This window comes from Nipponia nippon, unplaced genomic scaffold, assembly GCF_047370975.1.
Source record: "Nipponia nippon isolate SJK-2023a ecotype South Korea unplaced genomic scaffold, ASM4737097v1 scaffold_11, whole genome shotgun sequence".
In the NCBI taxonomy this organism is placed as follows: Eukaryota; Metazoa; Chordata; class Aves; order Pelecaniformes; family Threskiornithidae; genus Nipponia; species Nipponia nippon.
This window is the reverse complement of record NW_028262302.1, coordinates 27,506,660-27,533,253: the sequence shown is the minus strand read 5'-3', so window position 1 is coordinate 27,533,253 and position 26,594 is coordinate 27,506,660. Positions and strand designations below refer to the sequence as shown.

The window sequence follows — 26,594 nt, the reverse complement described above, 5'->3', positions numbered from 1 at the left end:
CTCCAATATGGGCATTCTTTAATTGAAGCCTGGTGGGGAGTTGGAAGGGGAAGTCACGACTGTGGAAACTGTAATAATCTGAGGTGCTAAAGAATGCAAATCTCATGATCCTTTTTAATGCTTCCCATTTAACTAAAGGTGATTTTTTTTTTTAAAGTAAGTTTCTTAGATAGTGTGGGAAATGGGGGAAAAGAGAAATGGCTTCTGTTGCACATACGCATGTGAAAACTCTGGAAAGCTTCTTCTCTGACTCTTTGTAACACAAATAAAGAATACTGTCTCCTCCTTGCAACTCTGTGATGCAAAGGAGTAGTTTAGGAGCATCAAGCCTTGAATTTTGCTGTGCAATGTGTGGGGGATGGGAGGGAGAGGAGAGGGACAGGAACTGTGAGGTTTGTGGGTTAATCAGAAATAAAACAGTTTTATACAGCTCTCCTCCTTGTTTTCTGCAATAGTCTTTGTTTTCGTTAGCGCTTTGTGGCTACCCTGCTTATCAAAATTCACAGCTCTAAATTCCTGTTTCTGAAGAGAAGTAGTAGATGATGTTCCTTCCCCTTTTCTTCCCAAGACGACTTATTTAGAAGAATAGCACTTTTTCTTTTTGAAATGAAACCTTATCTTTGCTTGTAGGTCACTGAGGCTGCATTATAGCTCGGAGAAAGTGTCTGTAAACCAGTAATATGGGCAAGCTACTAATTTTCTTGCGCTAATAATCCCTATTATAAATAGCCTTGTCCTCCGCTAGCATTAACAGCTCCCTGCTGCTGTCACCGTCATGTGTGCAGGATTTTCAGTGGTAGTAAAGCATGGAAAGCAGCACTTCTTGCAGGTTTTTGCTCTTTCCCATTGGGCACCCTCCCTCCTGGCTGATCCCGCTGCCTGTGCTGCCCTGTCTGGATCTGCTCACAGCCAGGCAATCCTGCAAATCACTGCTGCGCTCAAGAACAGCCGGTACATCGCTAACCGCTCCCCTGCTGCAGGAAACATCTTTAAGCCCTTTTATGCTGTAAAGTTGAGGAAATAGAGCAAAACTGCTGGTTTCCTTCAAGTTGTAGTTGAATGACTAATTGAGCATCAGGGAGGGCTTTTCCCGTCTCAGAAGAGGTGTGTGGATGTGGTATTAATTGAATACTAACCTTTTCAGCCCGCCTGACTGGTGTCCAGCTTGTCGCATGTGTTGAATGACCCAGGGAAAATAAAGCTTGAGTTCAGAATTACGTGGGTGTCGAAGGCTTTTAAAGCCTGGTATATTTATGCCTGTGATTCATGGCGCTTCCAAAAACAATCCAGCGCTCATCCTGCGGAGGGGAAGGACCTTGGTCCAGTGTTATCATCTTCTGTTTAGCTGTGTCACCTGCCAGAGCAATATATACCGAACCTGTGTTGTTTGGGGCTCCGTATTCTTTTGCTTCTAAATCCTACCCTGCAAGTGTTTCTAGTAGAAGAAATGCTGTCTTAATTCTGCTTTACACTCTCCTGTGTGGACTGAAAACGGTGAGCAGGGTATTTTATTTCAGGCATGTGACAAATTTTAGTACATCTCGTTCCTGTCTGTGATGTGAAAAGGTGTCTTTTGTCTGCCTCCAGCCGCAGAGGAAGGAAGTTGTTGAGTCCAGGAGATAAAAGCGCTATCTCCTCCCCTGCGCGGGGGCAAGCCGCCTGCTCCTCCTGCTCCTCGCCTTGGCAGCCCTCTACTCCCGTCCTGCTTGTAGTAGGGCGGAGGGGAAAATTTTCATGGGAAAATGTGAGTGGACTTGTAATCCGTTTGCAAGTGCGTGGCTGTCAAGGAAGATGATGACTAAGCTATTGCACAAGGTGCAGCTCTTCAGGGAGCGTGCCAGGATTGGACCGGATCGTGACTGACTGAAAAGAGAGCCTATAATATCAGTCAGCTGATAATTTTATTATTACTGGTTTAATCTGGCCACTGGCTATGACTACTTCTTTCCTCCACCTATTTGCTGTGGGGTTTTAAGTTGAAAAGTCCATAGTCAGTGAGTACAAAGAAAAAAGCCTGATTTATTGGAGGAAGTGAATGGTTCCCGAGCCTCTGGTGGGGAGTGCTGGCTGGCAGGAGTGCTTAAAGCCAGTGACTTGCATTCAGCTCACACGAGTGTCTCTCTGCCAGGTGCCTGCCCTCTGCCCTGCGCCGCTGCCAGGCTTTCACACAGCATTGCCCACCTGCCCTGGTGCGCAGGCAGGATGGAGGGCGCTTACCCTCCCAGTTAACAGAAGGGAAAGCTGAGGCTGAGTGCCTGTAGTTGAAGATGCCAAGAGGTCACCAGCAGATGAGTTGCTGATGCTGTTCTTTTCGTCCCATTTGTGACCTGGCCCCGGGGCATGCTGCCGGGGCTTTGGTGCGCCAGCAGTTCGCTGGTGGGTGAGTGGGAAACTGCTCTTCTACGGCGGCTGAGGCTGTTCCCGCATGCGTCTTCCTTCAGGGTCTCCGCTGCAGTGTGGGTGGGAGGCCAAGCCTGGTCCCAGAAAGCAACGTTTCTTCCTGCCTCCCGAACTGGTTTGAAAGGCTGCCGTGATGATTAGCGCTGCTTTGTCTGCTAAGTCATTGCTTACATAGCATGGGGACATCCCAGCTTGGCCTTCATGTAGGCATTGCCTTTTCTTAATGCTATGCTGTGCATGGACTTAAAAACAGGAACGTGAAACCAGTTGCAGCATCTCTTCTGCCCTTTTCTGTTTCAGCTCCAGGTATACCTGAGAGCAGCACCGTGGCTACAGCAGATCGTACCCCACAGATCTTTCACAGGGCATTTTCAAATCTGGGAAGTGATCTGAGCTCAGCGGTGCTGTGCCAGGAAGGGCCCTTCCCCCTGGGGCTAGGCGGGGACTTTTCTGCCTCCTTTAACTTGCTGTCCCCTGGGGAAGCTCTGCACGGCCTTCTCTTGGACCAGGCAGTGTCCCCAGTTCTCAGTGGGGTGTGGTGCTGGGAAGCTGGCAGAAAATGGAGTTTACGGGTGAATGCTGTATCCCGTGTCACACCTACTGACCTTTGCTTGTGTAAATACCTATTGGCAGCATGCGTGGCTTCAGCTGTGATGGACTGATAACGGGCTGTGCTGCTTTTTCTCTTTACGCTGCCTTGTTTTGGATTTACAGCAGTGGTAGTGGAGGTCCATCAAAGCTTCACTTCTCCAAGTTCAAACTCTGACCATGAAGGAGTTGTTTGCCCTAATGTTTGCTGAGGTGTCCTCACCAAGCCTGTCCTAGTGTGGACAATGAGAAGCATTGTCCAGAAGAGAGGCAGAGATAGCATCTCAAAACCTTGGAAACCGCCAAGGTGCAGGAGGTATTTATGGAGGTTGTGTTAGGATTTTACTGGGTTCCCTGGGCTTTCCCACAGCAGCTCGTTGGAGGTACTGACAGTTCCCCCTTGTTACCTTCACCTAAGGTCACTTCCATATCTACAGCCTGTGCTACACTACCGCTAGGATTGGGTTGCGTGCTAAATTTAGTAAACCTCTTTACAGCTTAGAGTGCGTGTGTGTATGTAAAAACAGATATTTTTTTTTTTAAAGTCGCTTTGAATGGGTTAGAGCCTAGTTCAAGATGCACAACAAAGCTAGGCTTTCTCTGCACAGGTGGCAGTACGCCAGGCCAGTAGTGGGAGGAACAGGTACACTTCTTCTCCGCCTCGGTGTACTTTAGCACATAGATTCGGCAAGGTGCGGAGCGCCGTGGGTGGGAAGGAGGGTTGCCGAAGCACAATGACGACTTGCGTAACGGGGTCTGCAGTCTGAGGAGGCATGTGAAAAGTGCTAGCGAAGGGGTTAGGTTTCAGAAGTTTTAAAGGCTTGTGAAAATTCTTGGTCAGATGTTTCCATTACTAGCTTGCCTTTTCAGTCCCGTCCCGCCCCCCCCCCCCCCCGCTCTCAATCTCCCAGTTTCTACCTTTTTTCCATGCTGTTTGTGTGCCAAAAGAAGAATTTCTTGGCTTTGGGTCTGGGGTACATATTTCTAAGCAGATGTCTTAATCCTCACTCCCCATTACAAGCTACTGGAGTAATAGTTTGAGGTGTAACCAAAGTTGGAGGCAAGTAAGTTTAGATCTGTGCGGTTTCAGTGAAGTGTGTGTTCTGCCCTGGCCAGGGATGTCAAGGGCAACAAGAAAAGCCTCTATAGGTTGGTGATAAAAGGAAGACTAGGGAAAATGTGGGCCCTCTCTGGAAGGAGACGGGAGACCTGCTTACCCGGGATATGGAGAAGGCTGAGGTACTCAATGACTTTTTTGCCTCAGTCTTCACTGGCAAGTGCTCTAGCCACACCACCCAAGTTGCTGAAGGTAAAGGCAGGAACTGGGAGAACGAAGAACCGCGTGCTGTAGGAGAAGATCAGGTTCAAGACCATCTAAGGAACCTGAAGGTGCACAAGTCCATGGGACCTGATGAGATGCATCTGCAGGTCCTGAGGGAACTGGCAGATGAAGTTGCTAAGCCACTGTCCATCATATTTGAGAAGTTGTAGCAGTCTCAAGTTCCCACTGACTGGAAAAGGGGAAACATAACCCCCATTTTTAAAAAGGGGAAAAAAGGAAGACCTAGAGAACTACAGGCCAGTCAGTCTCACCTCTGTGCCCAGCAAGATCATGGAGCAGATCCTCCTGGAAACTATGCTAAGGCACATGGAAAATAAGGAGGTGATTGGTGAAAGCCAACGTGGCTTCACTAAGGGCAAATCGTGCCTAAGAAATTTGGTGGCCTTCTATGGCAGGGTTACAGTGTTGGTGGATAAGGGAAGAGCAACAGATGTCATCTACCTGGACTTATGCAAAGCATTTGACGGTCCCACATGACATCCTTGTCTCTAAATTGGAGAGACGTGGATTTGGCGGAGGGACCACTCGGTGGATAAGGAATTGGCTGGATGGTCACACTGGAAGGGTTGCGGTCAATGGCTTGATGTCCAAGTGGAGCCCAGTGATGAGTGGCGTTCCTCAGGGGTCGGTGTTGAGACTGTCACCGTTTAACATCCTTGTCGGCGACATGGACAGTGGGATTGAGGGCACCCTCAGCAAGGTTGCCAATGACACCAAGCTGTGTGGTGCGGTCAACACGCTGGAGGGTAGGGATGCCATCCAGAGGGACCTTGACAGGCTGGAGAGATGGGCCTGTGTAGACCTCATGAAGGCCAAGTGCAAGGTCATACACATGGGTTGGGGCAGTCCCAAGCACAAATATGGGCTCGGTGGAGGATGGATTGAGAGCAGCCCTGAGGAGAAGGACTTGGGGACGTTGGTTTGTGAGAAGCTCAGCGTGACCTGGCAATGTGCCGTATCCTGGGCCGTGTCAAAAGGAGCGTGGGTACCAAGGCCAACCCAAACCATTCTATGATTCTGTATCCTTGCATGCCAAAGGAGGAGCAGATTGTGGGACAGCAAAGCAAGGGGAGTGAGAACCCAGACAAGCATGAGGGAAACGACCTCAATTACTCTGCACTTCTGTTCCTGAGCATTTTTAGGCTTTTTTAAAAACCTGGCACGTTCTCGAGTTCAGATCAGTACTGTGCTGATCCGTAAAGCTGAGTGCGTTGGGGCGGGTGTGCATGCATGTGTTATGAGGCTGTTTTTGGGGGAGAGCTCTGGGATGCTGGGTTATTGACTTGAACTCAGAATTCTGAAAACAGTGAAATGCCTATTTGAAGTCCCTTTAGGAAACTCTTGCAAGCTTGGTCTTTCTGGTCACAAGTAAAGAAAACCAGGAAACCCTTAGAGATGCACCTTGAACACATCTTTTGGGGGGTTCTTGGGAGTTGGACAACAACTCCCAACATTACGCTGTATCTGGAGTTACGCAGTGAACTGGATTGTGGAACTGGGACCAGTATGGCTAAGGAGTGTTGCAGGGTCTGCTGGGCTGCTGCTGCTCAGAGAAACATCAGCAAGCCTCAGCATCACTCACTGGGGCAATCAACAGCCCCATGAGGAAGGTGGTAAAAGAAAGCTCCTTCACCACATGGTCCAGGTGTAATTCAAGGATGTTAAGGAAGTCTGTAGAGGAGCTGGAGCCTTTTCCCTGATGCTGGAGGGGAGCTTAGTCTGCTACGCTGGGTGTTAAAGACAAGGTGCAAATTCTGCCTTGGAGTCTGCCGAAATACTGCGCTGATTCCTGAGTGCATGTGACCTCCTTAAGCTGCCCGCCCAGATCCTGAAGGGTCCATGTGCTGAGATGACACTAACTGCGTATCATTTCTTTATGTGTGAGTACCTTCAGCAGACTGTTAAATGAAGCACAGAAGAGGTTAACGAGGTGAAAAGAAACCTTAGGGAGAGGAATGTGTGGTGCTACTGTTTAGGAGCACGTGTCCTTGGTGTGGAGGTTGAAAGGATGGTGTCTTGGAGGAGCTGTAGCCAGCAAGGTCCCTGTTGTAGTGCAGGAGGTGTTTTGGATGGATGATGAGGTGAGGTCTTAGTGCTGCCCTCGACAAATGGGCTACGTGCAGTGTCTCGAAGGAGAGTGGAGAGGGACCTTAATGTTTCACCTTTCTCAGTAGGGAAAGGACCACAGTTCAGCAGCAATTTCTTAAACTTCATGTTGTGCTTTTAAATGGAGTTAAAAGTTCCAGCTTCTAATGCAATTTATACTTTGAGATGTACTGCGGTAACTTGTATGGTGCCAATGCTGTAGGGATTGCTTCTAAAGCCTCTTTTGTTCCTTAACCATTTCGAAACTTTATTTCTAAGAGTGTCAACAGCACCGTGTTCTACAGCATAAGGGATCTGGCTTGGATATAGAAGTGCTGTCTTTCTGCCTGTGTGATAACATACTTAAGGATAAATGTTGAAGGACAGCTTTGCTACGGAGCAGTCTAACTCGTATCTGCTGTGGAAGTCTTGGCTATGGGAATCTGCACAGCCTTCAGCTGGTACAAATTTGTGCTGGAGCAGAAAGTTGAAATATCGGTGCTATAGGAAGCCCATCAGCAGCAGAAGCTTCTGTGGTCCAAATTCAGTCCTGAATGTACCTCTACACATTCCCTGTGTTCAAAGGGTTTTATAAATACAGCACAAACAATGTTTTAGTCTGGCAAATGATTTTAAATTTAATGCACGGTTGTAATAAAATCCAGTCCTCTTTTGCAGGTGTCGTTCCTAATGCGACTATGGATTAAAACTCATTGATTGCTAATAGGAAAAGAGTGGTAGATGCCTCTTGTATCAGTTCAAACGTGTTCCCTGCGGTCCTAGGGCTCTGGCTCACCTCTGTAGCGAAGAGGCGGGAGCGGTGAGTAGGAGTCTGCTGCTGCTGTGTGGCCAGGTGAAATAAAATACAGCACCCGTGCTCTATACAGAGGCTGTGGATTCACCGTTACAGCATTGAGCACCTCGTTGGGTTGACGACTGAGAGCATTTTTCTGACTTGCAGTCAAAATGCAGTCGTGGCCCGTTACTACCCATTTGTTCCTACGCCAGCATTGTCTTCTGGCTTGAACGCCACCCTGCAAGGTATGAGCTGGAGGAATAACTTTGATGCAGCAATCATGCTTTCTTTCCCTTTAGAGAAAACTGAAATCACTCAACTGCTGAGACATAATGTGTGCAGTAAATACTATCTTAAAATGTCAGGTAGTTAGAAGAAACCACATGAAAGCATCTAGATCTGATAAGATTCACAGTCACTTAAAAGTTTTGATTTCCCTCTGAATTAACAACTCTCCTTTAACTTGCAGCCTGTTTCCAATGCAGGTCAAGCTCATTTTCCTCTAGGAATTCAAAGAGATGAGAGCATCCGTCTGCTGTCAGCTTCTCCTTTTGCCCGTTGCTGTTTAACAATAGGATTGTTGAGTCACCGAGAGGTTAACGAAGCACTTTTTTTTTTTTTGTCAGTGGTCCAATCTCTTTGTATAGCTGTGTTGAACAGCACACTGGACAGAAATAATGGGAAAATCTTGGTGGAATCACCGGGGTTGTCATTTTGCAATACCAGGGTAAAGACCTGCTTAAGCTTCAGGCTTCTACCTGTGTATGGGGTGGCTGATTACAAATCCCTCTGCAAGAACATTAAATGCTAGTTTCTCTGCATCTTCTGCATTTAACGATGTTGGAGCTAGGGGGATCTGAATGATTACAGTTGGTTCAGCAGTAGCTTCCCATTTAGTATTTAAAATGGTTTTGTTACAACGAGTCTTTTGGCATTTGGCATTAGGAAAAGGGTGAATTGTAGCCCTTAATTATGAAGTGCGGGGATAATGACAGCCGGACAGACAGGCAACGGTCCAGCTCCCCTCTTACTGAGCGAGCAGTGCTTTTGTGCTGTGCCATCCCACTGCACGAACGACCGTAGCAGGCTGTTGCTAGATTGATTGGTTTTGATCTCTCTTAGGAAGGGGTTTGAAAGCTCTAATTTTGGGTTTATCACAGTAGTCCTTCAGGCTTCTGCCCTGTTGCTCTGAGCAAATCTGTTACTGCGGCTGCCCCAAAGAGCTTCTCGTGGAGGGAGCGTGCGATTAAAAACCAGCTGTTAAATCCAGTTGTACTGGGACATCAGCGGCTTGGCTTGTGTAGGTGCTGTGGCAAAGTAATGGCAAGGAGAACTTTGAAGGCACGGCATTTTGCTGGCAGTCCAGCCCCTTCGTGTGTGCAAGGGAGGGAGAGCTTTGAGTAGTCTGGGGGAATGAAGCTTGGGAAGGTGTGGGATGGGGTTGTGCTCTGTGGCACGTGGGTGAGCTGTGACTTGCTGGATGCCACCCGGGGCAGGGAGAGACTTCTGTTCCCCAATCTCTTATCACCCATGGGTGAGGGCATCCCTTGCTCAGCAAAGCTGGGTGGCGGTGGCACTTGCAGTAGTGCCCGGTGGCAGCAGCGCTCCAAGAAACTCTCACCTTTTCCCTCCGGAGCACCTCTCCAGGCTGGGTTTCTCCTACAGTTCGAGTCAAAGTGCACCCGATATCACCAAGACATTTGCTGTTTGCCCCAGCCGTGCCTCCTTTCCAGGCGTGTCGTTAGGCAGAGACATCGTCAGCCAGCTCACAAACTGCACTTGCACTGCGGTGCGCTTCCAGCAGAGCTTGTGCCGGGAAATGGAAAATACAGAACTCCTCTCCGGAACACAACTCCACTTTTTTTTTTTTTCCCCTCCCGGGAGCTGCTGAGCCTCCGTGGCAGCTGGCGTACGTATGGCAGTGCCTTCTCCTGTTGGGAATGTTAAAAATACCCGCTACAATTTTCCCTTTCCACATACCAAAATATATTAATGTGCTGCTGCTTTGATTAGTCATTTCCTCTTCTTTTGTTCCTTTCGCAACAGGGTAAAGGACTGCGGGCGCATACTTCAGTAAAATCTTCTATGGTTAAGAAGTCTGACGCTAAATGGATTCTCCTAGATTAATACCTGTCTTTGTTGGCAGAAGATGACTTCTGTTCTCATCCCTTAAATACACATTTAAAAATAAGTCTGGATAAAATCACTTTTATGGTATTCATACTAAGAATATCTTTGCAGCCTGATTTTTTTTTTTTTAGGGGAAAGAAATTCTAACATGAACAAGGTTAATACTCCTACCATGAATTGAATATATTCTTGCAAGAAAACTTAGGTGATGCTAAGTGATGCAGGAAAACTTAGGTGACGCTACGCTGAACACGGTTTCGCTACGCTGAACACGTTTAAGACTCAGCTGGACATGGTGCTGGGCCAACTTGTCTAGATTGTGCTAGAAAGGTTGGACCAGATGATCCTTGAGGTCCCTTCCAACCTGGTATTCTATGATTCTATGATATGATTCTTTGTTATAGAAAAATTTCCAAATTCTCTCATTTTGAGGTTTCTTGGCTTCCTCCTGTGCCATCACCTCCGTGCACACATGCTCCCAGTTCCTGCGTGACCTTGTTCAACGTGGGTGGAAACTCAGTGAAAGCACCAGTGTGACACTGTGAAGCTGTCCATGGCTCGGTTGTGGGATAGCTTTGGCAGTCTCCGTGCCATCGGGGTGTGGAGGTACAAAGGTTAATAAATTCAGCTATACGGACGTGCTTAAACATTGCTCCGAGTGCCTTGCTAACCCTTTGAGGCTGGATGGTTTTTTGCTTCTCTGTTGCTGCTGCTTTGGTGAGGAATTTGGAGAAAGCTTTAGCACCAGGTGGTCTGGAGATCCGCAGAACAAGTGGTAGGTTTAAAACTTTCTTGTGTGTCTGGAGAAATTCAAGTGAGTAGGCTAAAATATCGTCTGACCAGTATGGTTAAAGGTAAAGTTGAGTCGAAATTTGGAGAATCGAGCAATAAATTAAGACAGACCTTTTTGTAGGTATGTGCAAACTTCAGAAATACATCCCCTAAACAAAATGCCATCCTCGTTAGCAATCTGTTGTGGTTTTCCTGTTGTTCTGGTGCTGAGGACATCTGCTTTGCCCTGGATTCAATGCGAAGGACAGCTTGTGCCTGCCTGGGGAGGAGAGGCACGGGCGCCGGTGCTGCTCCCGCCAGGCAGCCCGAGGAAAGCTGGTGTTGGTGGGGCCGTGCGAGGCTCGCAGGGAGGCGATTACCTCTTCTGGGACGCACAGGCGGATAATACCCTTGGGTCTTTTCCTGGACTATTTGCAGCTCTTGTGTATAAAAACCTGGGTTGTTTTTTTTTAATGAGCATTAGCCTTCCAGTACTCGGATACCATTCATACTTCCACAGCAATCTGCTAAGGCAAAAAAAAAAAAAAAAAGCTGGACTGAAGGCCTTTTCTTCCTTTGTTTCAGTCTTCTCTTCCTTTACATTTATATTTTAAAGTATAAACAAAACCACATAATGCAGGAATGTATATTTAGGTAGTTGTATTTACTATATACACTGGGAAAGGGAAAAGGTTTCATTCCAGCTGTTTTTTCTTTGCAGATTGTTGCTAGAGCATGAGAGGAATTTGAGTACTGAGAAGCTACTGCTCATACCTGCTTTCCTCTATCCTTCCGTGCTTGCAGACACTGAATTGGATGTAAAGAGATGAAGGGGCTGTAGCAGCCTCAAATTTCTCAGGAGATGATCTTCAAATTTTTTTTACTTGGAATTTGAGGCTCTGCTTCGTTTGTGACAAGGGGATTCAACTGTGCAATTGCTATGAGTGTTGCAGAGCTTGTTTTAATCAAGGTGAAGCAATAGAGCCCAGCAAGGATAGGTGCAGAAGTCTCAGAATAAATATACTTATGCTAGTGCGACTTATTCCTGTGTCAGAAAGGGACTGAGCCGTGTTGGAGTAAGATAGCCTGAGACCCTCCCAGCTGAGACCCGTCCCTGTCTTCTTTTGGCAGAGCCAAGTTTGGGAATGACGCTGTATGCGGTTATGTCAGCAGATGGAGCAGGGGATGAGATGGGTGAGGAGCAGCTTTGTGACCCCAGCTGAAGGGCATGCAAACAGTTGTGCTGGTAATGCAAAAACCCCGTGCCCTAGGAAAGGGTGTCGTGCTAGCTGAAAGAGCCCTGGCGAAACCCGGAGCAAACCCAGCCGGGCTGCGCAGCGCTCGGCATCGGAGCCGTCGTATTGTATCTGACCCCGGTTTCGCGGGATGATAGCTGTGGCTTTCTATGGATCCAAGGTGAAGATTATACTGTGAATATATATTTATACAATAGACCACAACAGATGTCAAAAGGTCTTTGTTGAGGTGCATAGTGGCTTTAAACTTGTGTAAATGGCTTTTGTGTGTGGTAAACCCAAGCTGCTATGGACTGTCACATCAACTTGGCTTGTACAAACCTCTGTTAACTTTCCAGACAGTTAATCAGAATAACAAAACGGGCATGGCCTCATTCTTCCCTCCTGTCCAGGTGCTGGGCACAAACATTTCAGGTACGATTGGGCATGTTTAATGCTTCTGCCTGGCTGAGCCAAGAGTCCTGGCTTAAATCCACGCCCGGCTCCTGCTGCTGGGCAGGTTGGTGTTGCAGGAGACCCCTTGATACTCAAAAACTACACGACGTGCAGAACTGCTGCTCAGACTGGTAATCTAAACTCAGCTTTGGCCATTAATCTGCTAGCTTTGTCTCTTATTTTTAGTATGTAATCCTGCACTAATATGGCCTTGGCAAAACCCCAAGTTCTAGCATTGCCTGCAAAGCCAGAACTAACGAGTTAATGTTGGGTTTATTGCAATGTGTTGTTACACCTCGAGCAAACCTGCGCAAGCCATCCATTGCAATGCAGCCAGGCACCGCTGTGGTGAGAACAGCGAAGGTTGTTTTAGTCAAGTCTGTATGCTGAGACTATTAGAAATGTAAACTTAATTCTTTCCTAAAATGTGGCTAAAAGGTGCAGCTGCCTTGCTGGCTGGGTTTGTTGGCTCTATCTGGTGGCTTTGGAGGAGAAGTGAGACTTGACTGCTGCCTGGCTTGCGGAGGCAGCAGCTGTACCGACATCTTTCCTTGCCTTAACATCAGCAGAATTGTTCATGCTGCTGCATCCGTATGGCTACTCGTGCGGCCTTTTTTGCTGTTGAACTGTGCCTTCTGATGTAACGCACGCGATGGAGAGTAACAGATGAAACGGGGGATCTTCTGGCTGTTTGGAGCTGCTGGGTGAGTGAGCGACCTTGGCTGCTATCGCTGCCCGCTCGGGATGTGAGCAAAACTGCAAGCTGAGAAAATCAGCGTCCGTGTTCAACCTCTAGTTTCGATTTTGCTGCTCTTTGGTCCTTTGTGAGAGTCTGAGAAACTGCAGTGAGTGTTTTTCTTCCTTTGTGTTTTGAGGAGTACCATTTCCCAGTTCCCCGTGCACAGAAGTGAGTGGTGATGGAAAAGCAAATGTTGGATCTGGCCTCTGCCCGCAAGGAGAGCGGGGAAGGGGAAACGCTTACCCGAAAGACCGTGAGCTTGCTGCTCGGGTGTTTAAATGCCTCGCCAATAGTTCATGGTGGTGCGGGCAGAGCACGTCTGTACACGAGCGTGTGAAGGAAGGAGCTGGGGAAGCCGCAGGGACTCCCTGGAAATAGCAGTGGGAAGACGCAGACTTGCTGGGTAATGCCCAGAGCCCTCTTGGGGCGCAGTCCTTTCCCACTGGAAGAAAGAAACCTTTGATCCCTTACAGGCACTTCGGAAGAAGGTAGTGTAAAGATAATTTGTTATCTTCTGACTTTGGAGATAATAGCCATGTGTGTTTTCAAGGGGAAAGGTGTGTTTTTTAGTGATTTTAAGGGAAAACTTGCAGTTTATGGAGTCCCGTGGGGCCAAGGACACTTTCCTCTGGCCCTGACGGGTGCCAGTTTTTATCCCAAATAATATGCCCTCGCGAATGCAAGAAATGTTTTGGTTTCCTAAGACTTTTCAGTCCTGGACAATATCAGTGTCTCTGTGCTCGTGCTTTGGTGAACGCCGTTGGTTGCTGGTGGGAAGGGGTCTGCGCGTTTTCGGGGTATTTGGGCAAGCTGCTGGGCAGGAGGGCAGAGCGTGGTTTTCCAGCCCGTTCCTTGCTCCACGCCAACAACCGGTGAACACGCTTTTATCCCTGGATAAATGTGAGGTTGCTCGTTCCACTTTCACTGATACTAATTCCAACTCTGGGCTTTATCCCGCAGCCCAGGTGGTTTCAGGGCGTCAGCTGCCGCATGGTGAATCCCTGCCTTATCTTGTATGAACTTGCCTGGATGGCTGGGCTGCGGCGGAAACCCCGCCGTGCGCTCTCGGCAAACCCTTGCAGGAGGTACCTGGGTGCTCACCGCCGCCGGCGCTTGGACGAGAGCGAGGTCATCTGCCAGATAGTGGTGGCAACGTCGTGTAGCCATATTGTGCTCCTGGCTTGCTCTCGGCACCGCTGCTGCTTTTTGTCAGGTGTTGACTCTGAAGATGTATTAAAAACCCCCTGAAAGTAAAGGCTTTTGTTGATGCAAAGCTCCTCTTCTCTGGAATTTAATAAATAGCGTGTCTGTGTTAACTAACATCAAGCAACTGAGAGCAGACAGAGCCCAACAGATGGTACAAACAGTGGCATGTTTGGAATGGAAAATATTTACCTAGAGGGTATTTGAAGCACTGAGATTGTGCTCTGCAAGTGGCTTAATTGTATCAGCGTAATCAAGTGAAGAAGAGCAAGATTTATTGACAAGTCTTTCTCCTCTTGCTGTTAGCAGTTTGTAGGGGTGTCAAGCACCGTTGAGCTTCACTCGAACAGGTCTCCTTCCCAGAGAAGAGTAACTTCAATATGTGAATGGCTCAGTCTGTAATTTCGAGTGTCTACAGCTTTCTTCTGGTGCTGCACAAATCATGCTGTCAGGGCAAGTATTTAAATGAAAGAAAATCAGAGCTTGAACTGCTGTTTGTTATGCTTCCCCCCCAGTCTTGGTTTTGAGAGGACTTCTGTAAACAGAGCATGGAAATATAGCTATAAAAGTAGAGTTTAAAAAGAATACAAAAAAAGGGCAGGTTAAATTTTGCCATCTGGGTCAAAACTGGCAGGGCCATTTAGATTTACAGCTTTTCTAGGTGGTGGACGCTTCACGCACACCTCTTAGTTGTGCAAATTTAAGTGACCTGTAAGAAGATTGTGTGTGACCTTCCTGGGATCTGTGCCTTTTTCCTTACACCAGTGGCAGGTGAGATTTATACGTAATACCTTATTTTCCTGCCTTAAAAACACTGCTCAGGTGTAGTCGGCCCCTCACTGGTGTTCACCGGGCAGCGTGTTTTTTTGGGAACGGGTAACCCCTGAATGGGAAGGCTGAGGAGGACACTGAGTTGTTGCAAGGGCTCCCTTCGTTCCCGGTGCTGCTCACCTGCTGAAGTTAGCCAGATGTCAACAAACTGGGAGCAAGTTTGATGGACTGAAATCCCTGCCTGCTCTGACAGCTTGGCTTTCCCTCTCGGCCTCGGACAGCTCTGCTGTCGTTGGTGTCTCGTCTTGGGGTGTGAAGAACACGTCTTGTTTTTTCAGTGACACACAGGGCTGCTTAAAAAAAAACAAACTAAACCAACCTAAGTTCTAACTCTGCAGTTTTTTCTTATGCTGTAGCAACGCTGATGTTAAATGAACTGTCCTTAGGTTTTTCTGGCAGCCCTCCTTCCTAGAGCTTGAGCCCAGCAGTGCTTTAGTTAGTTAATGCTCATGAACAAAGTCGCAGAGCTGCTTGCTCCCGCTGTGTGGATGAGGAATAGGCATGGAGCGGCTAAACATCTTGTTTAATATTATATTTTACCTGTGGCAGATCTGGGTTTAGTTTCCTTGTCTAGCCCAAGCTGCTGGGCATCCTCCCCTGAAGAGCTCTGGGGGAAGGTGAGCTTGGGAGTGAAGCTGTTTTCAAGAGGATCCTCTTTGCAGCTGGCTGATATGGAGTGTATTGCTAACTGTGGGCAGAGAAAAAAAAATACTGTTGTCTATTTGAGGAATTTGTTGAATACAGATACTCCTCTGAGACTTCTTGCTGTGTTCCCAGTGACTGTTGAATGCGAGGGCTTTCTTTTAGTCCACTTGCCAGCTTGAGAAAATCCCAGGGAAAATAGCCCAATTAAAGAAGCTGCTGCCTTAGCTAAATCATATGTGGTATCTCTTAAACTGCTTAGTATTTAAAAAAAAAAAACAAAAAACAAAAAACAAAACCTTGGTACCTATATTTCCCCCCCTTTAATGTTAGTTTTTCAAAGACGCACAAATCCCCGGAGATGATGTTCATCTCGGGACCCAAGCATTTATAGAAGCCATGCTTCTAATGTGCCGGGGCTAAGCTGCGAGTGACTCATTAGCCAGATGGAGCTATAATTTATTTCTGTCTTCTCAAGGAAGCTAATCCCCTGGACCTAAACTGAATGAATATCCCGTGAAATGTGGTATCTGTGCAGGGTGAAACTTGAGATTTAAATACAAAAAGCAAAGGGTGTGTTACAAAATCCAGGGCAATGTTACCCAGCAGAGGAAGTCAGGTGCAAGCAGTAATACTGCACTGGAGTTCAGAAATAGTTATTTTTCTGTGGCACGGGCTCTGTTTAGGGGAACAAAAGTGCAATTCTTTTGTTAAATGCGGGATGGGAACAGTAACTGAGTCTGTGCGCGGCCTGGGACAGATGCGGTTTGTTCCCCCTTTTCAGAATGACTAAAGGGATGTTGTGAGTTCTTGAATTTACGAACGAGACGGGAGCGTGTCTGCAAGTGGGGAGCCTGGCACGGGCGCTGGGCAGCCGGGCTCTAAGAAATGTGCCTGGTAAATATCGGGTTAAATATCAAATACAGCTGAAAGGTGAGTATTTAACCAAATACCTTGAAATTTAAAAGTAGCTCAAGTGGCTGTGCCGCTTGGCGGTAGCGAGGGGGTGCGTAGGTGCGATTTCTGCCGGGTGCGCCTTGCCTGGGGATTGCAGCTTTAGGCAGGGAGCTGAGGCGGCCGCCCCGGGAAGGTGGCCGAGGGAGGGCTGCGACTGATAGAAGTCCCCTTGCCAGCACTTCTGGGGGGAGAAGTAATATTTTTGTGGGGGTGTCTCATATTTCCGTAGCTAACAGGAATGGGAGGAATCATAAAACTAAATCCCAAGAAGCATTTTAGCTGGTATGTGAAGTTTTTTAAGTTAATGTAGAATTCACTTTTTTCCTGGATTAACTAAAGGAGCTTCTCTGTCCTGTTTCTTTTTGTATGACATAGGATTTTCTTTCCCTATAGATTGCTTCTGTTTTTTTCCTAGACGGCTTACCAATGTAATACAGAAGTATAAATGGGAACGGAGAAACTTGTTTAGTAATTGTAGATTGTCGGAGGGCAACTGGAAACTGTGAGCCAAATACCCCATGGCAAGGATGCCACTTCATAAAGATGTCTTGGCAAAAGGTGGATGGTGAAGGATGTCACCTTGGCATTCTGCATACAAGCCAGCAGCAATGGTATCCTTCTAGAAGTGATTTTTAAATGCCCTTGCTCATGCTGGGCTGAGATGGGAAATTAGTGTATTACCATCAGAGTGGAGCTCTTGTTTGCCGTTCCCTTGTGTCCTTAATCAATTCTAGTTACATCCTGAGGCTTTTACTTGTTTGGTTGGTGTTTTTTTGAACCCTGCTTCCATGTGAAAGGCTGGATTTGTGTATGTGAAATTCCCTGCTGGACTTCGGAGATCAAATCTGCCTGCCTCTGATCAGTGTTTGGGGTGGAAGCGTTCATTTGGCTCACTCCCTACTTTGCTCTGGTGAGTGAGAGGAGGACAGGAGCAGCCATTGAGTCTCTGCGGAGGCTCTGAAACTCCTGACTGCAACACCGTGCTCTGGATTTGGTGTAGGGTACGAACGATCCCGTTGTACAAGTGGAGTTAAGTGCAGGGAGGGGCGAGCAGGGTGGCGGACGGAGGCTCAGCAGAGCTTGCGTTGCTCAGCCAGCTCTGAGATCAGACCTCATCTTGTCCAGTACATATTCCCCACTCAGACTAGCTGTTGTAATTATGTATTTATGGCTCCTCTTGGAAGCAGCTGAAGCTTTTAAATGTGTCTAGCCTCTCTGGTCTCAAAGCAACAATCACTTTCTGCTTATGCTTGGTCCTGCCTTGATGACCATCATGCCTCCTGACATTTGATGTCTCGAGCCTTTACAATCTGTGTTCTGCTGAGCGCGTGATTCGACCTGAGCATGTGGTGTCGGGCGCTGGGAAATGTGTAGGGATGGCTGTAGGGTGCGATCATCCCGGCTTGGCCGAAGCAATCGGATGAATTTACAGCCAGCTGCGTGCTTGTGCGTCAGCAAGGCAGAGGTGGGCTGTTCTGGGCTCTTTGTGGTTAGGTATTGTAATTGTTGCAGTAATGTAATGATCAGCTTAATTACACTTGTGAAAAATCTGCTTAATTGCATATTTACTTTGGGGATTGCCTTTTCCCATAAGCATTCAATATTGACTTTGGCTGGGACAAATTTTCAAGATCTGCTTCCTTCAAGAGATGACTAATACTAGATCACTTAGTGCAGGAAGCTGGTTTTATCTAGTAGCTGTAACTAATAACTTGGAAAGCTCCAGCTTCATTTTGAGCATTTTTCTTCCCAAAAGACAAGCTTTTCTTCCCATCGTGAGACTTTCTTGTTGGATGTAATTCTAGACCCAAGCCTTTTTGGTGAGCTATGCACACACAGAAAATAAATATAAACTGGAAGGAGACTTAATGTTAAGACAACTGATGAATAACTAGTGTATTGAAATGGTAGTCTTTTGTTTGGGTGACTTAATAGCCAAATTAGAGTTCCCACTTGTTGCTTTCTGTGCTGCTCAATGCACTGTACAAATAAATCATCATGTAACTCCTCTCTGTCCAGAAACTATTAGGTACAACAACTCTTCCCTCTTGAGCTAGAGCCAGGCTCCCAACCAAGCTCTCGCCAATGCAGCAGGATGGGAAGCCAGTTTATGATAGCAGCTTCCAAAACAGCCAGGAGTTGAGGTAAAAAAAAACCCCCATAACACTTTAAATGTAATACTACAGGTATTTAAAGAGTAATCCTCTGTCTGTCCAGAAGCAAGGAGAGCCTGACCTCTCCCCGCACCATGCAACTTCTGCATGGACTTTATTCCCTGTGCCCTCAGTGGGCACGTCTGTTTTAGTTTCCTAAGCAGGAGTGAAAATACTCCAAGCACTATTGCTTTAAGGTGTGGGGCAGTTCCCCCTGCTCTTTTGGGGTCATCTCACTTATGTCTAAGTCTGTGTGAAGCTCTCATCCTCAAACTGTTTGAGAAGAAGAAGGGGAGGCTGATGTGTGACAGTGCCCGGAGTCGCTAACAGTACAAGCTTCCCCGAGTGTTGCTGGGGACCTTTGCACGTGTCGGCTGTGTTGGGGGATGCTGCAGTTGGGCAGTGGTTGCAGAGAAGGTGAGAAAGATTATGGGAGACATAACCTGGGTTAGATCCCTTGCCTTTCATTCCCAAGAGAACGGGGTCTCCCGAGGGACAGTTGAGTTGAAGAGTCGTCTTTTTTTGTGTAGAGGAAAAGGTAGTTGAAGCACATGCTTTCCATGGTGGTTTTTAAATGGAGTTGGTGAATCGGGAATTGCGCGTGCTTAGTTACTTTTGATTGTGTTTTTCAATAACTGGTGCTTTTTTTTCCCTTGGAACAAACAGTCTGGAGAGGATTTGAATTCTTCCTGAAAAAATCCAGATCTGTTCATAGTGATCAGTTTTGAAATGGGGAAATCTTGTCTTGGCCCCAAAATTAGGTTTTTAGCTTCATCCTGACTTTTTGTTAACTCTGTCGTTCCTGCTTTTTAAAAAAAAAAAAAGTAATGCTCTGAGCATAAATAGTGTTTTCAGCAAGTTATCCTGGAGTCATCTGGTCTGTTAGTGCCCTGGAAGTTGTACGCTGTTACATGCACAAAATAAGTAACAGATCTTCCTGTTTTCCTATAAATGTGTGGAATTTTCATGAGTTTAAAGCTGGGTTTTAGACTTCAAAAAGCAGTTTTGAAAATACCTGATTCTTTATGGTTGACTAAAATTTAGGGCTCTCTCCCTTCTACCCCTCATTCCACTTCTGAAGCTGTCATAAATCTGGGAACAAGAGGAAGTTGAAATTTAACTCCCACATGCCAAGATAAAAATCTTAATTCGTTATGTTTGATTTACGGCAAGAAGAAAGTGTTGCTCTGCATGCACTGGTCCTTATTTCACAGCCTCTGAAAGTGCTGTCTCATGTATTTCTGAAATCAAAAGCTTTAACTTTATGAAATTCACTTGGGAAGGGAGAATGAGGAAGATGAAGAAAAGTAAGGAAAGAGGAGAACTGCTCTCTTCCAAGGTCAGCGGTCTTTCAAACTGCGATTCCTTCCTATCCCGGTTAACAACTTTGAAGCAAATGGTAACTGCCTCCAGAAGTTGTTCGATGATTGATACAGTTCGTTAATTTTATTAAAAGCTATTTTAAGGCTTCTCTAAAACAATGACAAAGCTTCTTTTATTATTATAATTGTTTGGGGAAATAATATCGAGGAAAAACTGTTCAAAACCTAATTTTTTTCTTTTTCTTTTTTCCCCTATAGGTTTTTTAAATATAGCTAAGAAAAAGCACAATGGAGTTTTACGAGTCTACCTACTTTATCATCCTCATTCCTTCTGTGGTTATTACAGTCATCTTCCTCTTCTTCTGGCTTTTCATGAAAGAAACTTTGTATGATGAAGTCCTTGCAAAACAGAAAAGGGACCTAAAGTTTCCACCTACCAAGACTGATAAAAAGAAAATGGAGAAGAAGAAGAACAAGAAGAAAGAAGCTCAGAATGGGAACATCCACGAGTCTGACTCTGAAAGTACACCTCGGGACTTTAAGCTCTCTGATGCCCTGAGTACGGATGAAGAGCACGTCGCTCCCGTTCCCTTGAGCGTGGCTGAAGCATCTACTGGCGTTAGAGAACGGAAGAAGAAGGAGAAGAAGCATAAGGCTGTTCAAGATGATCATGTAGCTAAGGAGTCGGAAGGATCCAAGTCTTCAGGCAAGAAAGTAGAACCAGTCCCTGTTACAAAACAGCCCACTCCACCATCTGAATCAGCAGCATCTAAGAAGAAGCCTGGGCAGAAGAAGCAGAAAAATGGAATGGGTATCTGATGTTGCATATGCTTCTTGCACAGAACGCCAAAACCATGTTCTGCTTTTTGCAAGGCCACAGAGTGTCTCTCTCACAACTGTTCTGCCTGGTCTCTACGGGGCAAAGCTCACTTCTAACCTTTTCCTTTTAACGAGCTATTGCATTTTTCTCCCTGTTTTCATCTGGCAGCAATGCTCTGGTTTTCCTCCTCCTGTCCTTGCTTTCTTCTACTAAAGATTGAGTGAAACAGAGCGGTTCGGTATCCCTGCTTTGCTCTATGGTTTGGCTACTTTGCTCACAAACTGTCAAAATTTTGATTACCTGAAAGAAGTCATTAGATGTTTGCCGTGTGCATTCTGATGTCAAGCTATGAAAAAGTGGAGTGCTCAGAGTGGTTGCTCTGATAAGGAGGGGTATCTAGGGAAACTTCATAGCAGAGTGGGCAAAACAAATCGCTGTTGAAGTGCAGGCTTAATGTACAAAGAGGTGTTTGGTGGCTGATTCATGGAAAGAAGCACTTACGGCTGCTTCCCACCTGCTACACCTCTAATTGAATGGAACTGATGCTAAAAGAAAACTGGTCCAGCCATTGTAACTGAAACATCCAGCCTAGAACAGACAGAAAACTGTAGTCAGAATCGCCTGGGGCTGTCTTGACCATAACCTCAGCAGAAGCTGACATGTCTCAATGTGGCTATCTGACTATGAATAGAAGTTAAAGAACAAAAATACCCTGTTTCAGAAATAAGTGAAAACCGAAGTATTTGCAGGTCACCCTTTTGGGATGCAGGCATAACAGGTTTGCTGCAGGGAGTGAGGCAAAAGAACGACATTGCTGCTTGATGTGGTGGATTTTTTCTTTTTCTGAAAAAAGGGAGAAAAAAAGACCCACCCACTACCAACAACAACAAAAAAAATCAAATCTTGTTTGTGGGTGTTCTCCGAAAATCTCTGTGGCGTGGTTAAAATGTGGTCTGCAAGCACTATGCTGAGGGCAGCCACAACTAACTCTTATCCTTGATTGCAGGAGCTAACACCATAACCCCGTATTGTGTGTGTCAGCTCTGACAAGAATATTATATAGAACAGACTGTCCGAAAAGATAAAAAATCTCTCACTAGAAACAACTTTTTAAAAGAACAGTTCTCTAATGTGAAACACTTATTTTCTGCTTCTCACAGTCCCAGTAGCTATTGGGGGTGTGTGTGTAAAATACCCAAGTGGGTTCATGGGGGGGGGGGGGGCGGGAATAAAATACTTCTGCAAATAAGAAACTAATACGGGTAACACATGCTGTCTCCTCTGTCGCAGTAAAACCTGGATTGGATTTGTTAAACTGTTACTTGCATTGCCGTATGTTCTGCTTGCAGATAAGGTTCCTGTCTGTCAAAACACTAGGTGCTGTGGCTCTTGACTCTGTTAAACCTTTCTATTGCTTTGGGGTCTCGTCTGGTGCGGGAAATGTATGTGTTTGTGAGCGTGTGTGTGTACATATATATGGATAACTTCGTGTTCTGATTTAAAATACACAAGTGTCTTTTCTTCTGGGAGTGGTCTTTGGTGGTTATTACAGATTTACTGATTGAAAAGTCATAAAGAGAATATACAGAAAAGCATATTGTCTTAATTGTCTGTTACAGATGATCAAGATAGTAAGGCTGATTCTGTTGTATCTCCTGCCAAAAAGCAAGATCCAGTGCTGCTCCACCAGGAGATAAAGCAAGAAAATGTATCAGGAAAGAAGAAAGTCTCTGCAAAGAAGCAGAAAGTTGATAATGGTGAGAATGTAGACGGTGACTTCGTTCAGATAAACTTGACTGTTAAACCTTTTTGCCATCCATCCTTTAGTTTCTCTTCCTTTGGAAAAGAAACTCGTAGAAGAGTAACTTTTAATTTGAAACAGCAGGAATTCCAGGTAGGAAAGATTGTTCAGCCTGTGATTCCATTTAATTTTATGAACATCTGGTACCACTGAACATGGGATGACGCTGTGAACCTTTCTGAGCTCTTTTGAATCCAAACATCCACGCTTGAATTGAGGAGTAATGTGTTGACTTAGAGTATAAGCTGAGCAGGCTCTAAGTTGCTCTGAGCAAGGCATGTCTGGAACTGCTGCAGTCATCTGCCCCAAACAAGACTGCAGTTTTTTAGCCGGTTGCTTTGACCACGTTCCTCTCTTATTGTCAGCTAGCTGTTGCTCCAACGTAAACTGTTCGTCTTTGCTGTCAAGGCCTTTACTGTTCCTCATCCCTCGTTCTCTGCCAAGATGCTGTTTCTTCTCTCCTCTTGGCTCAGTGTGCCTCTGTGTTTGTGTTTTTTACAATGAGTGCTGTTGTGCCTGTGGCTTTTGGGAAGAGCGTGACCATGAAGTTCTGCGAGGCCACCTTGTTAGCTTCTCAAAACTCTTCTTTACTGGGACAGCTATGAAGAAGTCGGTGGACTGCTCCTGGAGTAGACAATGTTGGTCACAGTTTCCTTTATACTTCGGTCCCGTCGTCAGGGTCAGACCAGAGTGGGGTTCTAAGTAGTGTAGGGTTCCTGTATGTTGTAACAACTGCAAAACTTTGAAATTATTCCTGGAAAAAACCTACTGATGGGGAACCTAGGATGTGATTGCCTTTTACGGATGCTCTCATGCTTTTCTTGATACATCCATTGCTCTTTTCTGAGGGGCCATTTTATGGACCACAAACTTGTCTGTATGTGGGAAACAAGTGTCAGTACCAGCTCAGCCAGCATTAAAGCTAAGCTGTCAGTGCTACACAGGAATAGCTCGTGCGTTATTTGAATGCAAGCTGTTTTCTTTTAAAGCTGCCTCTCCAAAATGACAGAGCAAAAATTAGCTGCGGTGGGCATCCGGATTAGCCAAGACAGTACTATGGGGATTTCAGATGTTACTGACACTGCAAAATGTCTTGTTGGTATTAAATAGATTTTGAAAGGAGGGGACTAAAATGAGGAGGGGAAGTTAATAAGGAGAAGAAGGGAAAAGGTGAGGATGGTAGCTCGATTAGGTGGTGGGTATTTCTGCTAGGGGAGAGCTTTCCTCACTTCTGAGCTTGCAGTGTACCTGCAGGTGTTTGCTGGCTGCTTAAGGGGAAAGACTCTAGCAGGTGACATAAAAGGTCTGTCTGTCCTGTTCTGCTCCTTAACAGCAGCCGGAATACAAAAGTGTTTTATAACTGGCTCTCTGGCAGCCAGGAATGTGTATTTGTCTTGCACTGATGCCTGAAACCTTGCATCCCACCCAATTCCTCCTCTCTCTGGTCTGCCGCATGGCATCTGTTTTCCGTCAGCCCTTCAGACTGGGCTGGCTGGGTCAGCGAGCTTTCCTGCCGTGGAGGCTCTGTGCACAACATCTCGCATACTTCAGGCAGTGTGGACCAGCAGCTCAGGAGCTGGGCAAACAGCAAATCCAGCTCTGTAGCTGGCTGTCTCTGTTGTCCCTGGTCTGTCGCCCTTCCTCTCCCCTCCTCGGCTTTTGTCTCGGCAGTGCAGGCTGAAAAGTTCTTTGGGCAGAGGCTGATCCTCATCACGTTTATACGCTGCTGTGTGAATGGAGACCCGAGGTCGGTCAGTACCTCTGGGTACCTCTCTGAATATTAATGATGCGTAAAGCCTGCTCTGACGGATGAGATCTTCATTAAGTGCGGTTGAGTCTGCATGTGAAATAAGCTTGGTTCCTGTCCCTACTACATGTTCTGCCTAAATGGTTTAGTGCGTAGGTGATGTAATCTGGGTGAAAATGCTGGCAGTAAGGTACCAGCTTTTAACAGAACAGGGACAAAAGACTTTACTATACTCATGCTTCAGGGAGGCTGAATGATTTCATACGCAGCCACAAGTAAACCAGTCTCATTGATGCTATATGCAACTTTCTCATTAAAGTGAAATGAAAGTCAAAATGTAAAGGTTCTTCTCTGCTACTTGTTAAAATGCTAAAAGGCAGCTTTGGAAATAGAAATTTAATTTAAGCTATTAAATTATCGTGCATTAGAGACCTTTATTTAATGAACTTACCTGAAGAGCTTTAATGAGTTAAGCTGTGAAGGATAATAGAAATAGCGAGTATAACTAACTATTGAGGTTAGAGATGCTTTAATCCAACTGTCTAATATGTTATGCACCTTTTCTAAAAGTGTTGATGTTAATTATTATAAAGCTTTAACCCATCCTGTGGACTTCTGATTACAGTTTTGGTAGATGAACCTCTTATTCAAGCAACTACTTATATTCCTTTGATGGATAATTCTGACGCTGGCACTTTGGAAAAGCGAGAAGCGGTTGAAGTAGCAAAACAAAACGTGAATGAGGGGATCCAGAAGAGCAGTGGCAAGAAACAGAAGAATGAAACAGATAAAGGTAAGAAACCAATAGTGCAGTCTGTCTCTGGCATAGCCTGCTTGCAAACCTGAACAGGGAAAACACACTGTGTATGTGGAGAGGGAGATCCTCCCTTATTTGCTGGGAAGAAGTGATTTGAGGAAAACATTTGTGGCTGCACGACGCTGTTTGTTCTTGTCTGTGCTTGTTTCTCCCCTGTCTTTGGCACCGTGGAAGGGGCTTTGCGCCATCTGAATCCTTTTAGCGCTGACTGTAGGCTTTTGTGTCCTCACAGTGAGCACACCGGAGATGCATGTGAGCTAGTTTTACAGTAGATAGTTCAGGCAACGCTAACAGTGATGGGCTCTAAACCAAGAGCTTTCAGCACAGGCTGTTGGAGTCTACTTGAGACTGGGAGTGCAGGTTGTATGTTCTAGGGCTGTCCACGGAGCTAGCTGTGGCTGACCGGCCAGTGTGTATCTCCGAGTGCAGCACAGAGTTACCTGAAGCAAATTGCCAGTGGAGATAATCTGCCAGCTTCCAGGAAGACTTTTAATTTTCCTTTCAATGCTGTTGGAATTGGCTGGGACAGGGGAGCTTGCTTCATACCTTCTGAGGGAGGCCTGGAGTGATTCTTGAGCACCCTGAAACTTTAAATAGGCCGCTGACCTGCTCAAAGCATGCCAAACTTGCTGAGCCATGAGGCGAGACCCTCAAATTTGTGGGCAGCCAGAGAGCAGAAGCTAAGTGACTGAGCAGTGATTCCCTACTCGGGTTTGTGCAGAAGGCTGGCTCTCCAACGTTGTCTGCCTGGTCACTCACTGCGCTCTTTGGAACCTCTCTTTTTAGACTTGTCTTCTAAAATGCTCCCTCAAAAGCTTCCTGGCAATGCCTTGTGGTATCTAGATTGGATTCCCACTTGCCGGGGGCTCCTTTTGTGCTTTTAGCTTAATGGCTGCATATTACTGCCTTGCAGCACAAAGCCTCTCGGTGCACCCATCCCTTCTCATTCCCTTTGCAAGCTGTAACCTTCTATATGAGCTCCTAATTCTCCTGTGTCAGCTGGGATTTGCCCTCCCAATATAGAAATCTTCCCCTATTGTAATTGTAAGCTTCTTGGATGCAAGGGCAAGGTCTTGCTGTCTCCAGGGAGCACAGGGCTCAGGCTGGTCCATGCCAAGCTGCTATAGGCTCCCGGCTAACCAGACTGCGGGCTCAGGATTTTGGCGTATTCCTGGTAACAACATCATTGATGATGCCAGTGCAGCAATGATGTGATCTGAAGTCTGTGGCCAAGACTAAGTTGGATTTAGGACTAGGAGAGAGCGTGCTAGAATTTCTCAGTGCTTCCCCCCTGCCTCCCTGGACTCTGTTATTCAGTGATTTATTTTTATGCTCGGTAATTTCTACTGGGGGCTTAGTATCACCAGCACTTTTTCATTCTTCATTCATGTTTCAAATTCTGGAGAGGTTTGGGTTTAATGTGTGACTCGGTTTCAATGGCATGTTTAATACCTATGGTGGGAAACCTGGACCCTTCTCCATTATCTCTGGGACAACCAAGCATCACTTTTACGCTTTTCCTTTTTCCTTTTTCCCCTTCCAGTCCCTTGATGTACTTTTGTCCCCGGGTGAATATTTCAGAGATACTGGATGCCTTGGTCTTGTGCTTCCATTTACTTAAGTTAGGGGGCCACCTAATGACCTATCTATGTGCAGCCTGTTTTTTATGAACAAATGGGTTTTTTTGCCTCCTGTAAGACCATTGATGAGTTGAATTGTGTTTCCTTATTTGTGTCTTTTTAAACATGAACTGATTTAT

At 46.1% G+C, this 26,594-nt stretch overlaps 1 protein-coding gene across 12 annotated transcripts in view; it reads left to right on the top strand.

Moving 5' to 3' along the window:
- Positions 1-26,594, top strand: part of KTN1 (kinectin 1) — a 78,560-nt gene that overhangs the window by 4,174 nt on the left and 47,792 nt on the right. For 11 of the 12 annotated variants that reach the window (XM_087748082.1, XM_087748074.1, XM_087748085.1 and 8 more), the window contains exons 2-4: positions 19,909-20,461; positions 22,090-22,227; positions 24,644-24,811. In XM_087748082.1, the coding sequence (XP_087604208.1) occupies positions 19,939-20,461; positions 22,090-22,227; positions 24,644-24,811 (829 nt within the window). In that variant the 5' untranslated portion in view covers positions 19,909-19,938. The remainder of the gene's footprint in view (positions 1-19,908; positions 20,462-22,089; positions 22,228-24,643; positions 24,812-26,594) is intronic. The other variant, XM_087748078.1, reaches the window with a different exon arrangement.